Here is a 22,180-nt window from a genome sequence, read left to right as displayed (position 1 = left end):
CCATGAGATCACAATTCCACAGAGTGCAACGAAACGAAACTGAACTAATGAACGGGCTCCTCAAACATATTTTGCAAACCTGTGACCTAGAGTTTCAAAACTCTGTTTCTAGGAAACCGAAGTTAAAATTGTGTATCTTCATTAATTCTATAAAAGTAAATATGCCAGTAGCTCACACTTTTAATCCGTTCTTTAGTTTTGCCACAGAGCTTCACCGGTTTTTGGTGGTGGTAGTGGTGGTGGGGACAAATATATTTTTATTTAGTCCAGAAAACTATTATTCAGGAGCATGGGCAGTGATACACCCAACAGGCAGGCGTTTCCTGAATACATACCATCGCTGTGATTATATTCTTTGTCTTGAAATGCCAATGAGCATCAAAAGAAAAAGTTTTTCACAAAAATGGGGCCAAATATAAGTGCTTAGGTGGAATTGTTGAACAGTAACTAGACTGTTGATGAGGGCCCACATTGAAAGCACCACACAACAATGTGTGTTCATATCACCCTTTTATTTCAGTTAGAAATAATACAGTTCCACAGGGTAAATCATCAATAAATAACGGTGTTTAATCATTAAACAAAAAATCCCAACTCTTTGGCATCTGACAGGATTCTATTTCTTGTCAAACTAATGACTGTATAGATATAGTTCATCTTAGTGATCATTTGTCAATACAATATGTTACAAAGGTGCAATTTACTTTAAAATATACAACAGCTGAAAATTTCCAGCCCACCAAGAAATCTCATCAATTCAGTAAGATATGGGCCAACTTTCCCAAGGCTTTTACACATGGTTCGCACCTCAGTAGAAGTATAATAAACATTGATTAAAAGTGCCTAGGGTTTTCTAATACTTATTCTGCTCTAAACAGAGTTTGGTATTCATTCTGGTTAAAGAAAAGTCACAATTGCACCAGGAATGATCCACTCATTAATTAAAAGGTGTTCCTATTTTATAAGCAAGATCGCTAACACCTAAGAAACTAACAGCCCCCAAAATAAAATTTTTAAAAAGCAGTTCTATGTTGCCAGAAATGCCAATTCAGTAATAAACTGCACCTTCAAAAGTCAAAAAAAGAAAAAAGAAACCTTTACAAAAGGTAAGTTACATTTTTTTTTTTTTTCCAAAATATATTCAAGAATAGTTGAGCTGTATTTGTTACTAAAGCCAGGGCATTATTTCTTTAGCAACAAATTAAACCAGTGCAACTGACATAAATTGTTAAGTAATCCAGGATTAACCCATTAAAAATGTAGAAGCACTTTAGGCTTCTACACTAATCCTAGAAACTGGAATTTTAATGAGTGCTTATACTGCACAGAACTAAAATGGGAATGACCCAGTGCCATGCTGAATGCTATCACTTCATACTCCGTTTGAGCATTCGATAGGAGAAATCATGAGTTCATCTATTAAAGTTCCATTCACTTACAGAACATTCAGATGCAAACAGTATTATGCCTACAATCCACATTAAAGAATCCTATCCATCAAAGTTCCAGATGAATTTTAAATTAGAAAATAAGCACAAAGGAAATGTTTTCAACTTATGAAGACTTCATATTGGAAACTTTCTGGAGAAGCTTCCCCCCACCCATTGTAAAATAAATACTTTGTATCCCAAATTTAATTTTATTAAGACACACTTTAATGACGCTATAAAGAAATATTTTACAACCATAGAGGAGATCAATAACTTTCCATGCGGAAATAAAAAAATCCATTGCTCAATAATATTATTGAGGCAAGAAGAAAGATTATTCTCTCATCAATCTGAAATGTTAATTTTTTTCAGTGCAAAACAGTTATAAAATATTTAAACTCAATATTTAAAAATAAAAAGTGGTTCAATTCAGCAATGTTCAAGTTCTCAATTTCATAAAACAAATCATTACATACATTTTATAATAAAATACAGAGAGTAAAAGAAGTACTCGAGTACTTAAATTTCCAATTAATCATACCAAGTCAGCAACAACCAAGCAGGTAACATTCCCAATTTGAGTGTCAGAATCATAAAGATGATACTAGTGTACCAAACCCTTTTTTTTGCCTAGCTAAAAAGCTATACAAACTAATGGTCAACATTCTATTTTCTTTGCAGTGGCGTGCTCTAGAATGATTTCCCCCCAAGTACCTGTGATTTCATTCCTGTATTCAAAATTTGATCCAAACAATTCTTACGTTCCAGGAACACTTAGCTGATATAACCATCTATAATGCGAAGAGTCATGTACAGAGTACAACAGTGGACATTTCTAGCCAAGTGCAGGCTGACCTAAACTGATTTGAACTCTCTGCAAGTGGCTCATGTATTATTCCTAGCAAATACACGGTCCCCTCTAAGGGTTAGGTGTTGAAGCTGGTACTGAAGCACTTCTGTGTCAGCTGGCTCCTTGATGTTCATTTTATCTAGATTGAGGTAGTCCAGGGATTTGGAGTGAGCCCTCTTCCCTTTAAGAAGACAAAGAGGCAGGGGCCCATGGAGGGCCTTGTAAGGTTCATAAGGTAATGACTTAGTACACTTGTCTCCTGAGCTAGGCATCCGCCTTCGCCGCCTTCCATTGACAGCTGGAATCTCGTATGGCTGGTAGTACCTACTTCTGGTTTTATACAAACGAGAGGATCGGGCAAGTCCCGCATCCAGCTGTTTAGAGCGCAAGGAAGGCACAGCTTCTCCCTTACTCTCTTCGCCTCCTGTGCACTTCTGGGCTAACTTCAGGAGTTCCTCACCAGTTGTGAAGCCGACCAAATAGTTGGAGTCCATGTGGAGGATCTGGTAGCCCGATACAGTCCGACGCATCGGGGAGCAGGGCGTGCTGGAGCAGCGGGGCTTCTCCGCCTCTGCCTTCCCCGGAGAGCTCGCCTCTGCCACGGGTAAAGGCAGGGTGGTCAGGGTACTTCTGGACTCGCCATTAATATCTACTTCCATTTTAGGCACCAGTCTGCACACGCCTAAAAGTAAACAGACTCAGATTAGAAAAGTAAAATGTCCAGAATCTTTGCCCAAGCTGGATGATTTTAGAAGGTTCAGGGAGCATGAAATTACACTTGTCTGAAAAACAGCCAATTTTTTTTTAATCTCTGACAGATTTTATCTCTATTGAGTGTTTCAGAGCAGGCATGAAATGGCCATTACGTGTCTGCCTTCAAGAGCACAAATGCAGGTTAAACAAAAGGCAGACATACTACCAAAAGGTTCAGATGGTGAAGCAAACAGAGAACACCAACACCAGCTCTCTAAACTGCAGCAATTCCATTCAATCATGAAAAGTTTTATTCCTTGGTGCAATATGAAGTAAATCAAATACAGATTTCAACATTGAGCACATAAAAATTTTCATTTATAGTTTATAAGAACCCACAAATTGTGTATAAGGTATATAAAAGATAAAAGCTGATCAAATCCACAAAGACTCCAATTTACACCTAAAGAAAATGTTTCAAAGTAAGGAGGAATTTTAAGGGAAGTTTCCCCCAAACCTTGTAAATGGTCTACCTCCACATCCACAATGAATTTTTTAAAAAATAAAACTATTTTGTAGTTTAAAAGTCAACCCTACATCCAATAAATCAGATAAATTTTAATATTAAAATACATAAAAATCAGATGCCGTTTTATTTGCTATTTAATCACAAAATACACAATTAATCTGACAGTTATTCAACAATACTGAAGACACTCTACTTCTGAATGGTTTAATCAACAGAAGAACAATTCACAATGAATACTAATATTGTTCATTACCATTATCACATTATACAAGTTTGGAAAATGTCACTGTACCAATTTGAATGTATTATGTCCCCCAAAACTCCATTATCTTTGATGCAATCTTGTGTGGGCAGACATATTGGTGTTGATTAGACTGTAATTCTTTGAGTGTTTCCATGAAGATGCAACCCACCAAACTATACATGATAACTCTGATTAGATCATTTCCATTGAAGTGTGGTCCCGCCCATTCAGCATGGGCCTTGATTAGTTTACTAGAGCACTTTTTAAGCTCAGACAGAAGTGAGCTTCCTCAGCCAAGAGGGACACTTTGAAGAACGCACAGGAGCTGAGAGAGGAGCTGAGGCTTACGGAGACACTCTGGAGATGGCCTTTGAAAGCAGACTTTTGCTCCGGAGAAGCTAAGAGAGGACAAACGCCCCAAAAGCAACGAAGATTGATGTTTTTGAAGAGCTGCAGCCTAGAGAGGAGCGTCCTGAGAGAAAGCCATTTTGAAACCAGAACTCTGGAGCAGTCGCCAGCCATGTGCCTTCCCAGCTAACAGAGATCTTCCGGATACCACTGGCCATCCTCCAGTGAAGGTACCCGACTGTTGACGCCTTAGTTTGGACACTTCATGGCCTTAAGACTGTAACTTTGTAATCAAATAAAACCCCTTTATAAAAGCCGATCCATTTCTGGTGTTTTGAAAGAAGGCAGCATTAGCAAAATGGAACAGCCACAGACCACGAGTATCACAAATAACGGCCAGGTATCTAGAAAGTTGAAGATAAATCATTTCCAAAGGAAACTGAGTAATGATGTTATTTCTGAGAAATTTTATTTCTAATTGTTCTTCAAATGTAAGTAGCTAACAATTTTAAGTATCTCCAAACATTAACCAAAACAATGTCAAATAATAATTGATTTATTTAAAGGTGTAAATTTAGAAAAACCTACTTTATTAAAGGATTCTTATGAATCTTTTTATAAATGACCACTTCGTAATTGAAACATTTACTAATATATGGGTATTCATTTAAAATTTGGGCAATTTAGAAAGCTCCAAAAAAGAACTAATTCCTCATTTGCCTACTCTACTTTCCTTCATTAGAAAATAAGTCAAGCTTATGAAGAGGTTACCAGATATACCAGATACCATCCCAATCTCACTACATTCCAGATCTACAGTACAATTAAAAACTAACATTAATGATTGATAAAGTAAATGTGAAAGGCTCAATACAGTTTTACTCACTTTTGTTTTCTTCTAATTCTTAAGATTATTTAAAATTTTAATTAACCAAAATACACTCTTCCCTCAACCCTTCTAGATATTAAAGGAATTGGCTTTATTATATTTTATTAATGTAAAAATAAATTTATTTTGGTGTAATTTATTTCTCTATTGATAGGACTGGAATCACAGGTAGCCACCAACCTTTTACACTGCTATGCATATAAAAGTCTGAAGGTTTCTTGTCTAGTAAGCTTTAGAGGGCCATACGGAACCTCACCAAATTTTTACGCTAAACAAATGTTTATCCTAAGTCAAATGACAAACAAAACCCTTTCTCACTAATTCTGTATCCCAGAAAAAACAAGAAAGACCAACCCAAGGCCTATAACCAACATAACCTGACAGGCAGCTACAGGCAGGAACTCTTTCTCTGATATTTCAGCCTGAAAGACAAGGAGAGGAGTGGGTTGTAAGATGAAAATAACCAGGGCCATGGAAGAAAGGGCACACACAGAGACGGGCACTACACTCAAGGGGGGCAGACAAGGAGCTTAACATAGACAAGGAGTCAGTCTACATTAAGTGAGACACTAGTCTAGGTCTCTTCCAAATCTGCCCCTCCATGAAAATCCATGGATTTCCACCAAACACCTCACTGCACCCTCATTTGGAATAGTATAAGCTTCTTAAAATCTGGGAATTCAGATCACACCAAATCTGAATTGGTTAATAATTCAAACAGAGAGTCTAGGCTGAAAGTCATCTTTTTTGCCTATGATGGAAAAATTGCTAAACAAGTTAATGGTATAAAAAGCTGCAGAAAAGGAGTAGGTGCAGGCTTCCGTGGACAACAGGATCAGCAAAAGTCTGTTCTCACACTAAGCCTGTCCTGCCAAAACATGACAATCAGGAATTCTCAAGATCTTCAGGGACTGGAGGATAGAGGATGACAAGATACAAAGATTTAAGAGAAACTGGCAAAATTATATATTAGTGAGAAAATAAGCACCTGGAAAATTATAAAAGTTAAAAAAACAGGTAAAGAAATGCTATATAAAGGTCAAAATTTGGTGTGACAGGAAAGAGAGGCTACTGTTAGATGAGTGACTATGATTTATCTTTAGTTAAGTTTCCAGAAGCCAATGACACTATAAAAAATACCACATAGCTTGCACAGAACTATCCCAGAGGATCTTCAGGCATCTATTTGGTGGTCAATGATTTACCCTAGCTTTGTAAGTTGTTGTGGTTTAAGAGCTCCAGAAATTCAACCAACCAGCCTGGCCTAAGAAACCTCCCCATATTTTGCTGAGGTACACCACATAACCTATTTAAAAAAATAATAATAATAACAATCAGAAAGCTGAACAATCATTTCTAATATCCTCTAACACAAATAGTAAACAAATAGTAACCAAGGCCAATGCAAAAGAGGTCAATACTCTATGCAAAATTTCTAAAGGTCACTCTCTCTGCACTGGAACCTGGAGAGGCTCATTTTAAATATTACATATACAGCTGCTACCTGCTTACCTTCTGATGAGCAATTCTAAGAACTGGGAAACAGTTTGTACTTTTTAGCTATCAAATATCATCACTTTTGTGATGAACAACAGTGTATTTTCACTCTTTTAAGTAGTATCATTGGTTTCTGCACTGTACTGTCATACATACAAGAAAAACTCCAGCCAACCAGGAGTCTCACAAATTATTGGCTCTCAGATTTTTTTTAATGATTTTTTTAATGATCCTTCTAAAGACTATCTACCATTTGGCACTAAGAAAGATAGGTGGAAGCTGGGTTTCAGAAAAGAGACCAAAGATTGGCAAATATTTAATTTTTAGTTGGGTGGAATGCTGAATAAGGAGTACATCTCCCATCCTTCAACATGACAGAAAACAAAACTTTTTATAGGGTTACATTCCTGAGAATTGCCCGATTAAATTAACAAATATTGAAGCAAAATCTTGAGAGCAGTTACAGAATCAACTTTCTCAGATGATCTTTTAAATGGGCAGAAGATAGACACTGTCTATATAAAGTTCAAGAAGTTTATGTCCCTTCTAATTCTACAAAAAAAAGGGTGACCCTAAAAACAATAAAGATTGAATAGTCTCCAAGTCAACATATCTTTGTATGGGGATAGCTAATCTTTTACACTTCAAAATTTCTTATTAGAAGGCATTCATCAGGAAGCTTAGCTACAAGTAGAGAAGGCTTCTGTTTAGTAATATATTCTTCACATTTTACCAAGAAAAAACTGCTCATGAGCTTGTTATTTTAATAAGCCCACACATGGTTCAGCATTTTGTTCCATATCGTAAAATAAACCCCGTATCCAAAAAGCATACTGCCAAGATAAATGATTACAAAGCACTCTGATAAATATTATTGCAGGTGAATGCAACAGGTTCTACTCCCACTTTATCAATGAGAATAAACTGTGAATCAAGAAAGTCAACGCTAACTTTTGTATTCCAGAACACCAAAAAATCAGAGACCAAAGATACTCTCATGGCTTCTATGCAGTTCAGAACAAAACTACAGACTAGAAACAGAAAACTGAAAAAGTGTTAATGTTAAAATAGCAAAATTTCTGTGGCTAGAAGAGTATAGAACAGAAACTGAAACAACAGAAATGTCAACTTGTAGTTGAACAAAGATAACCTTTTAAATGACACCTAGGGGTCTTCAATGTTAAACTCCCTCACAATCCATTCAGTCACCATAGCAAATATATTTAATAACAACATGAAAGAATAAGCTATCTACCACCAGCACCATGTATTAGCTATGCACTACTATATTTATTTGAAATATATGAGAATTCAAAACCAGACATCACTAGACAAGGTACATTTTTAAAGCATTGGGTATAGCACGTGTTATGGATTGAATTATGTACCTCAAAAAGATACGTTCAAGTCCTAACCCCCAGTCTCGTGAATGTGACCTTGTACGGGAATAGGATCTTTGGGAGGAAGTTATTAGTTAAGATGAGGTCAAGCTGGATTAGGGACCACCAAAATCCAATATAACCGGTATATTTATAAGAAGAGGAAATTTCGGCATTGACAGAGAGAAAAGAGAGAACACATGTGACAGCTCAGGCAGAGAACACCTTGGATTGCTGATAAGCCACAGTCAGAAGCCAGGAGAGAGGTGAAACAAGAGAAGTGGAACAATCAATTCTTTTCCTACAGATTGCAGAGGGAACAAGGCCCTGCTGACACCTTGGTTTCAGACTTCCAGCCTTCAGAAACGTGAAGCAATAAATTTCTGTTGTTTTAAACCTCCCAGTTTGTGGAACTTTTGTTTCGGCTGCCCTAGGAAACTAAGAGAGCATGCAACATTCTAACCAGAGTAGCTTGGTTGAGACTAAAGCAAACAGGTAAAACCACAACCCATATGTAAGTGAACCTGGTATATCAGGATGAACAGTTGAGTGGCCTCTATAGAATGTGCCCAGCTTTGAGCCCTCTCCAAGAGGTCAAGCTTCCTCTCTCTCTCTCCACTTTTGGCACAGAGAGTGGCATTTTGAAAATATAACCTAGATGCCTTAGCTCCCTCAACCAGCTCTGAAAATAGCTACGTTTTCACAACTGCTGTACAAAGAATTCGGTATGAAACATGGTATGCTAAAATCTGTACTCCACCTAAGAATCTCAAAGAATTAATCACTTCACTAACTTTCACATATACGTATACACATTTTCTATCAGTGTGTGTGTATATACATACATGTGAAACGTGTACCAGTGACATGACCATTTCTTTAAAAAAAATTACAAATCCCTAAAGCTTTGTTTAACTGAGATGTCAAAAGATGTGAGATTTTGTCATTAAAAACTCACTCCACTGACTTAGACATTGCTCTTTCTGCTGTATTCTCTTAAAACACCTTTTTTCTTTTCCATCACAGACTGAATTAGTTTATCAGCAATGTTTTTCATGACAGGAGGGATCAGGTAAAGTTTAACTATAATGTAATTCTCATAAAGAGAAAAGAGAGCAAAAGATTCCAAAAAAGGAAAGGTGACTTAGCACCAAGATTCCCCACGCTATTATCCAAGGCCTGCTCCCATGCTAAAAGAGGTGTGAGTCAGTGCAGTGACACTCCAAGAAAAGAGATTTATCTTACCAGGATTTACATCTGCAGCTCCATTTTACTCACTACCTTCTCTAATTGTGCTGCCATATCTCAAAGAGCTCTTCTTGCCCATGAATATATTTTTACAACCATCTTTCCCTTCCAGATACCTTCTTCCTCCCTTTCCCACAAACCTGCACCATTGACTTTTTTCTTTTTATTGTTTTGAGACCTGTAAGAGCAACGTATGCAAACTAAAAAATGTCCAAATATAATGATGTAGAATAAAGTCAAAATCACATTTTAGTCATTCCCAATGCTAGTCACCTCCTCCCCAGAGGTTACCCTTATTAATAATTTGGTGTGTATCTATCCTTTCCCTGTGCACTTTCTTTTTTCTTGTGCATTGACAATCATGAGATTGGGTGTCAATTTCATCCGGCAGTGAAACATTTAAGTTTATACATAATATACATATGGGAAGATTTACGTTAAAAAAAAGTCCAGATTAAAAAAAAAAAAAAAAAAAAAAAGTCCAGAAGTGAAAATGCTGAGTCACAAAACATGTGCTTTTAAAAGGTTGATAAGCAAAACCTAAATGAAAAATAGGGTGGGATGGGGGGGGGGGGGATCTGGTGTTCTTTTTTTATTTTTATTTTTTATTCTGATTCAGATTCTTTCTGGTGTAAGGAAAATGTTCAAAAATAGATTAGGGTGATGAATGCACAACTATAAGATGGTACTGTGAACAGCTGATTGTACACCATGGATGACTGCATGGTATGTGAATATTTCTCAATAAAACGGAATTAAAAAAAATGTTAAGCAACATAAAAAATATTTAAGCAACTACCACAAAGCTTTATATAAAATGTCATTTTTACAAGGGGGTACTTATTACTTTATATAACTAAAAATTAATTTAAATACTTTTTATAAATTGAATAATCTACAAACTCACCAGGAAAGTACCTGTTTCTCCTTATCTTGCTAATAAAATAAGGATTACCAAAGAAGAAAAAAAGGTGGAAGTGCCCAAAAGATAACTTGTTTGATTTTCCCAAAAGGGACAAAGACGGGTTGTTGATTCTTCGACCTCAAATCCCTGATAGCACTTTCCTTAATGAAGCTTCGACACTTTTCATAAAGGAATTTACAAACTAAATGTCAGTTCTCCTTCAAAAAAAGGTAACATTTACTTATAACGTAAAAATATACATGGTGCACGTTTTAAAAGCATTGTGTACTGCATACAATATTCCAGAGTATTCTGGCTGAGACTAAAGCAAACAGGTCAAACCACAAACCATATGTAGGGTAATCTGGTACACCAGATTGACTCTCCAAGAGGTCAAGCTTCCTCTACTTTTGACACAAACAGGGACATTTTGAAAATACAACCTAGATGGCCTAGGTTCCTTCAATAGGCTCTGAAAATAGCTGATAAGTTTTTACAACTGCTATACAGAACAGAAAGCTTTTAGAGAGCAGTACATTCTGGACTTTTTTTTTTCCATCAGGCTTATCAAGTAAATTCACTCCCAGTTATCAAAAGAACTGCTCTGTATGCCTGAACTGTTTTTAACAGCATACAGTAAAATAGTATATAAGAAAACACAAATATGAATAAAACTGTCTTAAACATATAGAACAAAAATGTCATCGTATCAACAAAATCCTTTTCAAGGGAAACCTGAAATGAGTCATTCAGAATAGAGCCAATCCTTAAAAAATGGGGTCTCCTAAGCATGACTAATATCAGTCTTAAGATAACTGGAGCCATCTAGTTTTAAAGCCAGAAACATTTTGGAGCTCAACCTCCCATGACAAAAAAGAGGATACTAAAGCCACAAAGTCAGAGGCTTGCCCAGAGCCATGCAAGCAGGTAGATAGTGGTCTTAACTACAACCCATGTCCCCTGGCTCCAAGTTCATTTTATCATGCTGAGCTTCTAGCCCATGCTTCCCAAACTTGTGTGCACACCAGAATCACCCAGGGAGCTTCAAAAAATACTGATATCTGTGTTCCATCCCTAGAGTTGTGATTTAATTGATTGGTGTGTAGTCTGGGCTTTGGAACAGTTCAAGGTCCCCTTAGGTGATTCTAATATGCAGACATGTTTGAGAACTTGTCAGACAGAAGAATTTTACTCCTATAAGCAAGCACCCCACCTTTTTTGTGAGTCAGTAATTACAGTCATGTGGTAGATATTTTTGGCTCTTTCCAGTACTGCTGACAACCTATCCTTGAGGTCTTCTAATTTACTGTTTCTAATCTGTTGTGGGCTGAAAATATCTGCTAACCAAACTTGTGAAAACTGCATATAAAATAAAAATAAATCTGTGCCAGATGTGGATGGGAGCCCTCTCATTTACAAACACTTTGGTAGTTACTTTAACTACTTAGAAGTCCTTGTCAAGAACAGCCATTCTGGAAAACAATTTAGCATTTTCTTGTAGCTAAACGTATACTTATTAATTGACCCAGAAATTCCAATCCTAAGTATTTACTCAAGAGAAATGAAAATATATGTCCATACAAAGACTTACGTGTGAATGTTTATAGCAGGTACATAATCACCAAACACTGGACACAATCCAAAAGTCCATCATAAGGAGAATGCATGAAAAACTGTGGTCCATCCGTACCATGGAATACCACTTGGCGATGAAAAACAGCAAACTGGGATTATGTTAAGTGAAAGAAGCCAGAGAGAAAAGGCTACCTACTATATGATTCCATTTATATGACATTCTGGAAAAGCAAAACTACTGAGACAGGAATCAGATCAACAATTGCCCAGGTTTAGGGTGGGGAAGGAGGCAGACTACAAAGAGGCATGAGGCAATTTTGGGGGGTGGTAAAGATCTTCCATTTCTTCATCTAGGAACCATTACACACTGGATATATTTGTCAAAGTTTACCAAATGATATACCTTAAAAGGGTTAATTTTACTGTTTATAAAGTATACTCCAATAAATTTGTTTTGTTCAAAAACAAAAACTTTTGCCACGTATTTCCAAGTTTTGGATGTTCCTATAGATATTAAGATTTTCCAAACTGAATATTCCTAGAATAAAAAGAATCTTAATGGTTGTCCAGTCTATGTTTGAATACCTTCAAAGACAGATAACTCTGTATCTCCAAACATGGTCCATTTCATGATATGCAGCTCTGCTAGAATGTTTATTTACATATATATATACACATACATTTGTACATGCATATAAATACATGACTATATATAAATATGCATATACACATACATACAAATACATATTCCCATAGCTTCTACCCATTGCTCCTAATTTTGTGCTTTATTCTAACTTGGTGAATTAATAACCCAGCCACATTATTTCATACATAATATCCCCTAAAAGTACTTTGCAATTATGATTTTTCAAACTTCTTGCCCTTCCCCCCACCAACTGAACATTTGTTGTAAAGTTTCCATTTTTCTCATGTTTTTAAAATGCATTTTCATGAATTCGATAGTCTATAATCTACTTAATGAAACTAAGGTGTTTTTGCCTATCACTCCTTTGAATCATTCTGTTGCTGACTGCTAATCTGGATATCAGTTATTACGTAACTCTGTTTTTTCCAAAGATCTTGACTTCTTAAGTAATTCAAAATGAAAACATACGATACTGGCCAAGTGGAATGATATACCAAAGGATGAACTCACTAACGTAGCTTTCAAAACTCTAAAGGGTCACAAAGATCATTACTAAACTTTCCCCCTTCAAAGACTCACAGCCACATGAATAACTGTGTCAGACAGACACACAGACCACACACTGAAGGAAGACAATGAAAGGAAGCCAAGGCACTGCATATTTTTTACAGTTTAAATTCATGGTGTGATAAAAGGAATGTCACACTTGCAGTGAACCGCTATTAAATGAAGTGAAAATTATGCTCCTTTCAGTCATCTCCTACTTTTTATGTAATATACAACTAGAACTTTCTGTAAATTATTTCCCTAATATTTGGAGATTAATGTTTTTACTAAAATTTCACCTAAATTAGAGCAACTACCTCTAGTTACTATATTTTGAAATATTATTCCATAAATTTTTCTTTACCTTACAGGAATAAAGAAGGAAAATCTACTCAAAAAGTCAGACATTCCTAATAAAATAATATTAACACTTTGCAATAATTGCAGTTCTCACCACGAAAAATTTGGCTAACCGTAGTACACACATCTGCAATTATACACAGATAGTTCACTTTGTTTTCATCTATATAGTCCTTAAAACACATGATGGTATTATGTTCATACAACTAGTTAACAAAACAGAAAAAGCAAAATATAACTCACCAGACAATCCCAGAAGATGTCAGTGTATAATTTCTAGTGAGTCCCAAGAGAACACAGGCATAATAATTTTTCTGCTCTACTCCAGATACTAAACATGAAATACAAAAATACACCAATTTAATAAATAACACAACTTATAAAACAATTACATCAATGCTAACTATAAAACAGGATGAAATTAGCAGTGGATACTAACACCAGGTACAGGTTATAGAAGGTACAACAATTTATTAATTCAATTAAACTAATTTTGAGCTTCTTCAGCTAAATGAGACATCAAACATTTTATCATGCTAGTCTATCTGTATTCTGCTGCATAAACTCTAGACTATATAGAAAATTAAATATTAGGGATTTAAATGTTGGTTTAACCAACCTAGTTCTATTCACGTGTTCAGCAGTTTCATGGCATCCTATTGGAAAAAATAATGCTGAGGCCTGGGTCAAAAGAACAGGACTTAGCACTGGCCTTGCCAAGAATTCTCCCTCATATCCTTGCATAAATGACAATCCTCAAAATGAGGACAATAATACCATCCTTCCTCTCTCACACATTGTTATGGGGTTCAAATAAGATGAAGTAGGTGAACCTGTTTTGCATGCTGCAAAACCCTTTACAGATATGATGTTATTATTATGTAATTAGCATTTTGGAGTCTACTCATTTTAACCATAAAATGGCAACAAACTCCCTCAAAAGATTAATGTGAGGGAAATAATTAGAAGGCTCTTGGAAAAATTTTTTAAAAACCCAAAACACTTCTTTTTAGTTATCAATTTCTTAAGGTATCTAGCATCTTCCCTCTGCTCTCCCCATCTTACCTGAGGAGTTAACACATAAGAGGATCTATCTTTATCTCCTACCTCCCCAGTTAACTGAGTTAATTTGCTGAGACAAAACAACTCCCCAAAGTCCTTTTCCACCTGTAAACTTTAGTTGTTGGGTTTTCTGCTGTTGTGTTCAACTTGAGTGGGGGAGATGGCTCAAATGAGCCAAGTGGATTTATTTTACCAAAATAGAGCACTCGGTGCCTGAATAAGTGGCAACAGTATGACATGTCCTCAAACAGAATACAAATACCAAAGGAAAAGGCAAGGAGTTTGTCACTTTTAATACTTTCTTTCCTAGTATACAATTACATCCAAAGGAAATGGATAATTACGTAATTACAGGCATTTGTTTCCTCAGTTTCTTGGGCATCTTGCAGGAGCTACAGCACCAAGAACTGACATTTTGAGAAATTAACATGTTATCTGCCTTTGGAACTACTTTAGATTTTGATAACAGACATGCTCCCTTTCATTCCTTTTGCCACAAACTATTTTCAAACTGGGTAATCAAGAAACTTGGATAATTTAAGACTTGGTCCTACTCCACCAATAAAGCCTCTGGTTTTAACATACAGCAAATTATAATGTAAAAAAAATTGTTATCTATCACTTTTTATTTAATGTAATTACCCCCAAAGGATTTCCTCAATACTAACATTATAAAGTTCAAGATAATTTCTCATCTAAGTAAATGGATAACATTTTTGAGTTTATATCATTTAATCTTAACCACTCCATGAGCAAAATATTATTATTACCATTTTAAGGTATTTGATGAAGTAATACTATTTGAGATTCAGAAGAGGAATCTGAACCCCAATCCATCTGACTCCGTAGCCCATTTACTTTGCTTTTTATACACACGGCTTCTATTCAGTGATAAAACCAGGTGTAGATTTCTTCACACACTATTGTTCTTGGAAATGTGTATCAATTAATTTTTGTAAATGAAATTACATTTTAACTATGGGAGAGGCACTTTATTTAAAAGCCTTATTACCTGATCTAAGAAATGAATGGGGGAAGGTAGTTTTAACTATTAACTTTAAGGTTATTTCCAACTTAAGTGTTGCCTTAGGATTCTAAGGCACATAGTGGATGGACTTTTCTACAATACTTGCTGGTTTATATGGTTGGATGCCGAATTCTAATGTATATTTCCACTTAATTTTTCAGGACTATATCTATCACACAGTGATATATACTTCATTTAGACTTTTAGAAAATTAGATTGAAAACTGAGAAAAGGAAATACTAGAAAAATCTGAATTTGTTTTAGTTCTAAAGAAAGAACAGTTTCAAAACAGTCTAATACCTAATTTAAACTTCCATATAATTTGCAACATGTATTTGGTGATATATTCTTTTTTCAAGCTTTTAAGTGCATTGTAAAAATACTTATACTTTCAAACTTTTTTTTTTTTTCAACATCAGAAGAAAGAAACCAACCTAAAACTTCAATCTGGATTTGAAAGCTGGGGAGCTTTAAAATAATTATCCAACTCTTGCCCTGAAGGTGATGTGGAAGTCTAGGAAATGGTTGGTAACTTCATAGTACACAAAGTATAGTAACTGATTATCCTTATTGTGCCAGGGCCAAACCAAAAATAGAATGCAAACAGAGTCCAAGAGAACAGCACAAGGTGAAACAAAAGTGCAGATTTCAGTTTATACTAAACACCCTGACTCTGCTTACTATTTTGTGTGCAACTGAGTGCTGTCAGCCCACAGCTACCAAGAAAAGGATAAAGATGAAAATGGTGAAAAAGAGGAAGAAGAAAAAAATAAAAAGAATGAGCCAAAAAAAAAAAAAAAAAAAAAAAAAAAAACCTGGAATAAAAATATACTTTAAGAGACTGGCTATAAAGAAAACTACAGAATTACAGTAAGGTTCTACCCCATCTCTCCTTAACAATAATAAAAGCCCCCAAAATACACACCTTCCAAATAACGTATTTTTAGGATACTTTTCAAAAATCTATGACTCTCAAACACTTGTTATTGATTCTGGCCAATGCTTTGAACATGAAGGCTTGGAAACATAAGACATCAACAGATCTCTGAAAAACAGTCCAGCAAAGGGGAAAAGAACCCAACTGAAATCATTACAAAGATGGACTAAATGCTGCATAGAAAAACAGACAAGTAAAGAGAGCAAAAGGGATAGGATAGGATGCTTCCAGATAAAAGAAGTCGCATATACTTTTGCTGAAGCAAATTGAAAGCCCTGTGAATTATCCTGTGAGCAGTAAAAATAGGAAAAATTAAGCATGGCAAAGAACTGCCAAGCAGCCTCTGGGGAGGGAAGCCATGGGTGACTAAGCAAGACATCCAACATTTGCAAGTGAAGCTTCTACAAATAGAAAAGTTTGCAAAGATTACCCAAGCAAGTGTGTCGAATTTCTCAGGTAAGATGATAGAAATCATCATAGGTAAATAAAGAACAATGCCCTTCCAAGTAGGGTGACCATATGTCTGGGTTCACAGCCAGTAGTACTCTGCCATAATTACTGCATCCCCTTTATCTCTCAAAAGTGTCCCAGTTTGGTGGTTATGTTGTTAAACTACTTAAAAGAAATACATAACAATGGAAAAGCAATAGGTTACAAAAAAGGAAAACACCCTTCTGCTTGCATAGTGGCTTTGCATACACATCTAAACAGTATTTCTTTAGATATACCACTCAGCCATTCAATTATTAATTTACTCATTCAGTCATTCAACAATATTTCTTGAATCCTATTATGTCCCAACACTATACAAGCACTAAGGCAAATACAAAGAATGAGGCCTGAGACAAGGCTACAGGGGAAGACAGATATGGAAATACATGCATCTAATACATATACTAGTAAATGCAAAGGATACTGGGAACCCAAAGAAGAGAGTAGCTATTCCCCAAATATAAAAAGCTCCCTAATGTTCATGAGCAAATGGATATATTCAGGTCCACACAAAAACCCCCTTGACAAAAAAAGCCATTAATCTCAGGTTCCAGCATAAATCCACTAACAAAATAGGAACAAGAAAAACTTTAAACCTATCACTTACAAATCATAAGGTAGATTAATGAAAGTATAAATAAATACAAAGGCCAGCACATGACCCTTCCAAATTTTGGTAAATAAATCCCACTAATCTTTAAGGACTGTATTATTAAAAACAAGAGAAATTTTAGGCAAAGCTCTTGGTAAAGTAGAAGTTATGAGTTGTAATTCTAGCTCCCAAAACATGAGGGGAAAAAAAAAGGAAATAGTTTTGGAGTGACTACTTAAGGAGAGAACAATAATGAAAAAGCACTTGGAAAAAAATAGCCATTTTTAAAAAATAGCCATTTTTAAAAAATCCACTTAGACTAATAAAAATATTTTGTAACTATTAATCTCAAAGACTACTCTAAAAACAAGAAAAAGAGAGAAGGCCTAAAACATCTTTCAAGTAACAGGCACTGAGTACAAACAATGGTTCAACTGCCAAAGGACAATACACAAAATGGAAACAAAACATTAAGCTGTACATACTTGCTCTTCCTAGAGGTTACTTTCAAATAGCCTTATTTTATCATTTGCAACTTTCGGAAACTAAATTATTGATAGTTTTTAAGAAGAGCTGCTAAGCAGGGTGTGACATCTGAAACCATCCTTGACCTTATAAACAAATTGTTAACCTCACTAATGTGGTAAGACAACCCGTATTTGGTACAGTAAGACAAAAATATATTTCCCTAATACCAGTTGTTTTAGTAGCCATCTCCTTAAAGTGCAGCATTCATTCTCTATTTCTGATAGTAACAATTAAAACTAGGTTACCAATGTCTTATCATTATGTGATGTCATCCTTCTTTTGGAGAAAGAAAATTCAGTTTCACAGCAAACATGACTGACAGTAACTGGAACTGCAGGTCTACAAGAAGTCTTTACAAGAAATTTATCACTTATACCATAACAAAAATGGGACAGGTGGATGTGGCTAACTGTTCAAACATAAGCTTAAAATCAATTACTCATTTTGATAAGGCTGGTGACAAAACCTGTTCTCTCTGGAGGAAAATAGCTGACATGCTCACCCCCCACAATAAATCAGCAAGTTTAAAATCCTGTCTACGAAATTTTAGTATTGCCACCACATTAAATAATTTTAAGAGTTAATGTGGACAATAACCCTCCAAAATGTACAGAATTAAAAACACTAAGAAAAAATTCACTGATCATTATTTAAGGTCAATAAATATCCCCACACTTTCAATCCTGAAGTAGTTACCACACTAAACAGTCTTATTTGCAACTAAAAAAGCTAAATTGTTGGCAGAAATATATTCTGTTCACTTGTTTTTACTAAATTAAGTCGTCTCTGGGATTATAGGCCCTTTTTATTCCACTGATAGGAAGTTTATAATACAACTGTTACATAATAAAAACACTGAGAAATCTGTGAAACATTCATTAAATATAATTGTGTAAGCATAAAAAGCGGCATTGAATTAATAAAGAACCAAAAGCTTGTACAATAACAACCAATACTTTAAGTGACTAGGAAAATAAACTTTAGGAAGGGGTCATTTCTGTGTCTCTCCTGCTCTACAGGGTTAGAATCGATCATTCAACCCTAAATTGTAGGGTGGCTCATCTGAGAAAAAATAAATAAATAAAATGAAGAGTCTAGTAATGTCAGAAATGTGGTATAAGAACTATGCTTTCGGCTAGGAGAAGCAAGCACACTATAAAATACTATTGCCTCCATTCTTCCCCCTCCTGAAATGATTCAAAAGTTCCCAGCCCCATTTTAACTGTGCACCATAGTCATACACATATGCACAAACAAAATCCTGGCTCGACACAAATCACTAACCCACCCGAGCGCAAGTTGGCGTGGGTGGAGAAGCGGGGGGCTCCTAAGGATGTGGAACACTTGCACGGGGACAAGGACGGGGCCATCATTCCCTTCGCGTTCCCATCTCCTTCTTGGCAGAGATCTGCAGATTCCACCACTAGAGCGAGTTTGGCAGCTTCACAATGGGGTCGACTGCTCAAGGTCTGGCTGCCTCCGGCCTCGAAACCCCTTCCCTTCGCTTCCCACCCGAACCAAAGTCCACCAGCAGCAGGCGGGGCGAGGGCGGTGATGCCCAACGACACCTGCCGCTTTAAGTTCTGGCCCGCATCAGCCCAAACCCAAGCGAGCTAACACGGTCACTACCCACCGCCCCCCGCCGCCCCGGCAGACGCTCAGCGGGCGCTGACGGCTGGCTCGCGGGCGGCCTTGTCCCGGAGACTGCAGCCGGGACGAGGATGGCCGGTGAGATAAGGCTTTCGTGGCTCTCCGGGAGGCGCTATCTGTCCCGAGCAGTCACGCCGCTTGCAGCGTGGGCACGCGGCCAGCACCACAGCAGGCCCAGGAAAAAGCCACTTCTCAATCGGGGGCCCAGAACCGCTGCTCCGCGGTGAGGGCACCGCAGCCAACGGAGCGAGCGTGCGCAGCAACGCTCCCCGACTTCCGCACCACCGCAAGGTGGGAAAAGCGCTCCGGGCTCGGCGTCCCTGCACCTCCCCAGCGAGCGCACGCCGCGCGCACACGGGGGCGCACGCCCCCGCACATTCACTCACACGCGCTGCACACTCACGGCGTCTCCAGCCCCACCCCTGTGCCGGGGAATCGCGGGCTCCCCGCACCCCGCACGGGCCCCACCCAGTTCACCAGAACCTATCCTCCAGCTCGGGCTCCCAGGGACTGAGCCTCCGAGGCCCGGGGACGCCTGGTGACCCTGCTGTCCATCCCGAAGGCCGGCCCGACTGGGGTTCCCAAGCACCGCGCGTATATCTTGCAACTGGCCCCGACACGAGGCAGGGAGGAAGGGGCGGCGCCGCGATTTGGGCTGCCAACGGGGATCGGTGACTGGGGCAACCCCCGCCCCCCACCATCACCACAACCACCACCTTTTCTGAAGCACAAAAGGTTGCAGACTGATCCGCCGTTCCCATGCAACCTACCGGTGGCCCAGAGCTCCTCGGCCTCCGCCGTGCCCGGGCCCGCGAAGCCAGATCCAAGGGCGGGAGAGGTGCAGGGCTGCGGCACCGGGATCCGGGCAGAGGCCGCCAGCCGAACCAGCCGGGTACCCTCTTCTCTCCCACCGCACTCGGCGCCGGCTACCACCCGGTGTAATCCCCGCCTCCTCCTCCTCCGCCCGCCTTCCCGCCCTCCTCCCTCTGGCTGCAGAGGCGCAGCCCGTCAGCGCTGAACCCGCCTCCCGCCCAGCTCAGACACCAGAGGAAGGGCGGGCTGGCAGAAGAGAGAAAGGCGCAAAGAGGCCTGAAGAAGTTGGGGGTGGGGTGCTGCTGACTGGGGAGAGGAGGAGGAGCTGTAACACCCCCTCCCCAGCTCAAACCCCGCACTCCAACTAAAGAGCTGCAATTCGCTGGCCTGGGAACACTCTGTCTTCCCAGTTGAGTGGTGTGCTAATGTTTGTTATTTGTGAGTTTGCTTAAAAGACTTAGCACTGAGTAAAATCAGAGAAGACTGGAAGCCCATGAAATTACAAATTATAGGGTCAATCTTAGAAAACTGCTAAATATCCAGTAAATGTGTGTGGTGTAAAGTTCAAATTCTGATTCTGATGTTTTTGGATTCGCTATATTTGAACCTTCCAACACATGACCTTTTCCTTTGTTGTAGGAAATTCTTGTGTCTTTTCTTTCGTCAATTCTTTCTTTTCTCAGTTCAAGTACATCTCCTTGGTCAAACCGGTTAATAAGCTTAGCGATAAGAATATTTACTGACATTTATTTAGCTCTTACTATGAGTCAGGCTTTATATCATGCATTTCGAAATTTACTCACAATTCTGTAAGGGAGTGGCGAAGTATGATCCACATTTTAAAGATGCAGAAAGTTTAAGAAACTTCCTCGAGTTCACACACTTGTAAGTGTCTGCTCTGGGTTTCGAAGTCAAGCAGTAAAACCCCAGAATTATTTATAAATGTTGCTAATTTAGGTACCATTCTCCTCTGAGAGAGTTTGTTGTTATTGTTGTTTTAACAAAATGCTTTATCTGAACATAAAAGGCATAAACTTTCCAAGTTGGCATACATTAATACAAATTTAAATGAATCTTCATTCAAACTTGATCCAGAATCTATAGATGCCTCTGATAATGTGAGGGAATGATGCTTCAGGCTTCTCAGCTAGAGGACATTTTATACCACCTCTTATGTGCCATAAAAATATGTATGGGAAGGTAGAGGAAGGAAGAAGTTTTAACTCATATTTCTAAAGAACAATTTTAGGAGACATTATTTCCAACATAGAGATTTATGTAATTTGAAAATATAGTACCTAGCACAGCAAAATATATGTTGAAAAGAGAAATGAATGGATTTTATTTTTGCACCAGTACTTTAGGAGAACACACTGAAAGTTATTTCAAATTATAGTGGGACACAGTAGTGTATTGTTCTGATAATCTCTCTCATAAAACCACCTCCAAAGCATGACATATTGTATATTCAGAAACTTACTTTCATTTTGTCTTGCCTGAAATCTTGTATAACCTTTTCTGAAGAATGGCTTGTACTTGCCCTTTGCTCTATACGTTTGGCAATGTTCTTCGGCCAAAGGCAATAAAGTTCTGACTTGCCTTTAAGTTTATTAGCCTCAAGGCCAGTACCCTTGAGAGGGCATTTTCTCCAAACTGTCTTCCTCCCTGGGTGGTGCTCCACATTCCCGACCTAGCCCTAACTCCTTACCCAATAAAAACTTTGATCAGTTCTTGAGTGTAACTATAAACACCTAATAAACCAATTCACCAGGCAGTTAATGGCTGATAATAGCTTAATGTGTGGTCCTCTCAGGGATGGGAATAAACACCCAAAGACTCTTGACTGAAAGAAAGAGTGTGGGGTACATGGGCTGTGGCTGAGAGCAGTTTGGGGTGGGGAGTTTGGGGAAGTGGAATTAATGCAGAAGTCCTTCCCAGAGC

General features: G+C 37.8%; 1 protein-coding gene across 10 annotated transcripts; it reads right to left on the bottom strand.

Annotated features, from left to right (window-relative positions):
• Positions 1-497: 497 nt before the first annotated feature.
• On the bottom strand, positions 498-20,372 carry MACIR (macrophage immunometabolism regulator). Of its 10 annotated transcripts, none has more exons than XM_037801587.1 (4): positions 20,197-20,372; positions 13,382-13,469; positions 11,603-11,713; positions 498-2,962 (listed from the first exon to the last, which is right to left on the bottom strand). In XM_037801587.1, exon 4 carries the CDS (start codon positions 2,937-2,939, stop codon positions 2,316-2,318), a length of 624 nt encoding a protein of 207 aa, XP_037657515.1. In that variant the 5' UTR covers positions 2,940-2,962; positions 11,603-11,713; positions 13,382-13,469; positions 20,197-20,372; the 3' UTR covers positions 498-2,315. The 10 variants fall into 10 exon arrangements, with proteins under 10 accessions (XP_037657515.1, XP_037657516.1, XP_037657517.1 ...); XM_037801588.1 differs by lacking the exon at positions 20,197-20,372 and adding an exon at positions 16,153-19,054; XM_037801589.1 differs by lacking the exon at positions 20,197-20,372 and adding an exon at positions 15,662-15,962.
• Positions 20,373-22,180: the final 1,808 nt, after the last annotated feature.

Source organism: Choloepus didactylus, chromosome 13 (genome assembly GCF_015220235.1).
Source record: "Choloepus didactylus isolate mChoDid1 chromosome 13, mChoDid1.pri, whole genome shotgun sequence".
NCBI lineage: Eukaryota > Metazoa > Chordata > Mammalia > Pilosa > Megalonychidae > Choloepus > Choloepus didactylus.
Note: the sequence above shows the minus strand (reverse complement) of the source record. Positions and strands in the feature narration are given on the sequence as shown.

What these genes read in the sequence shown, in the direction of transcription:
- MACIR (XM_037801587.1), bottom strand. Translation starts at nt 2,939, where the DNA reads ATGGAAGTAGATATTAATGGCGAGTCCAGAAGTACCCTGACCACCCTG.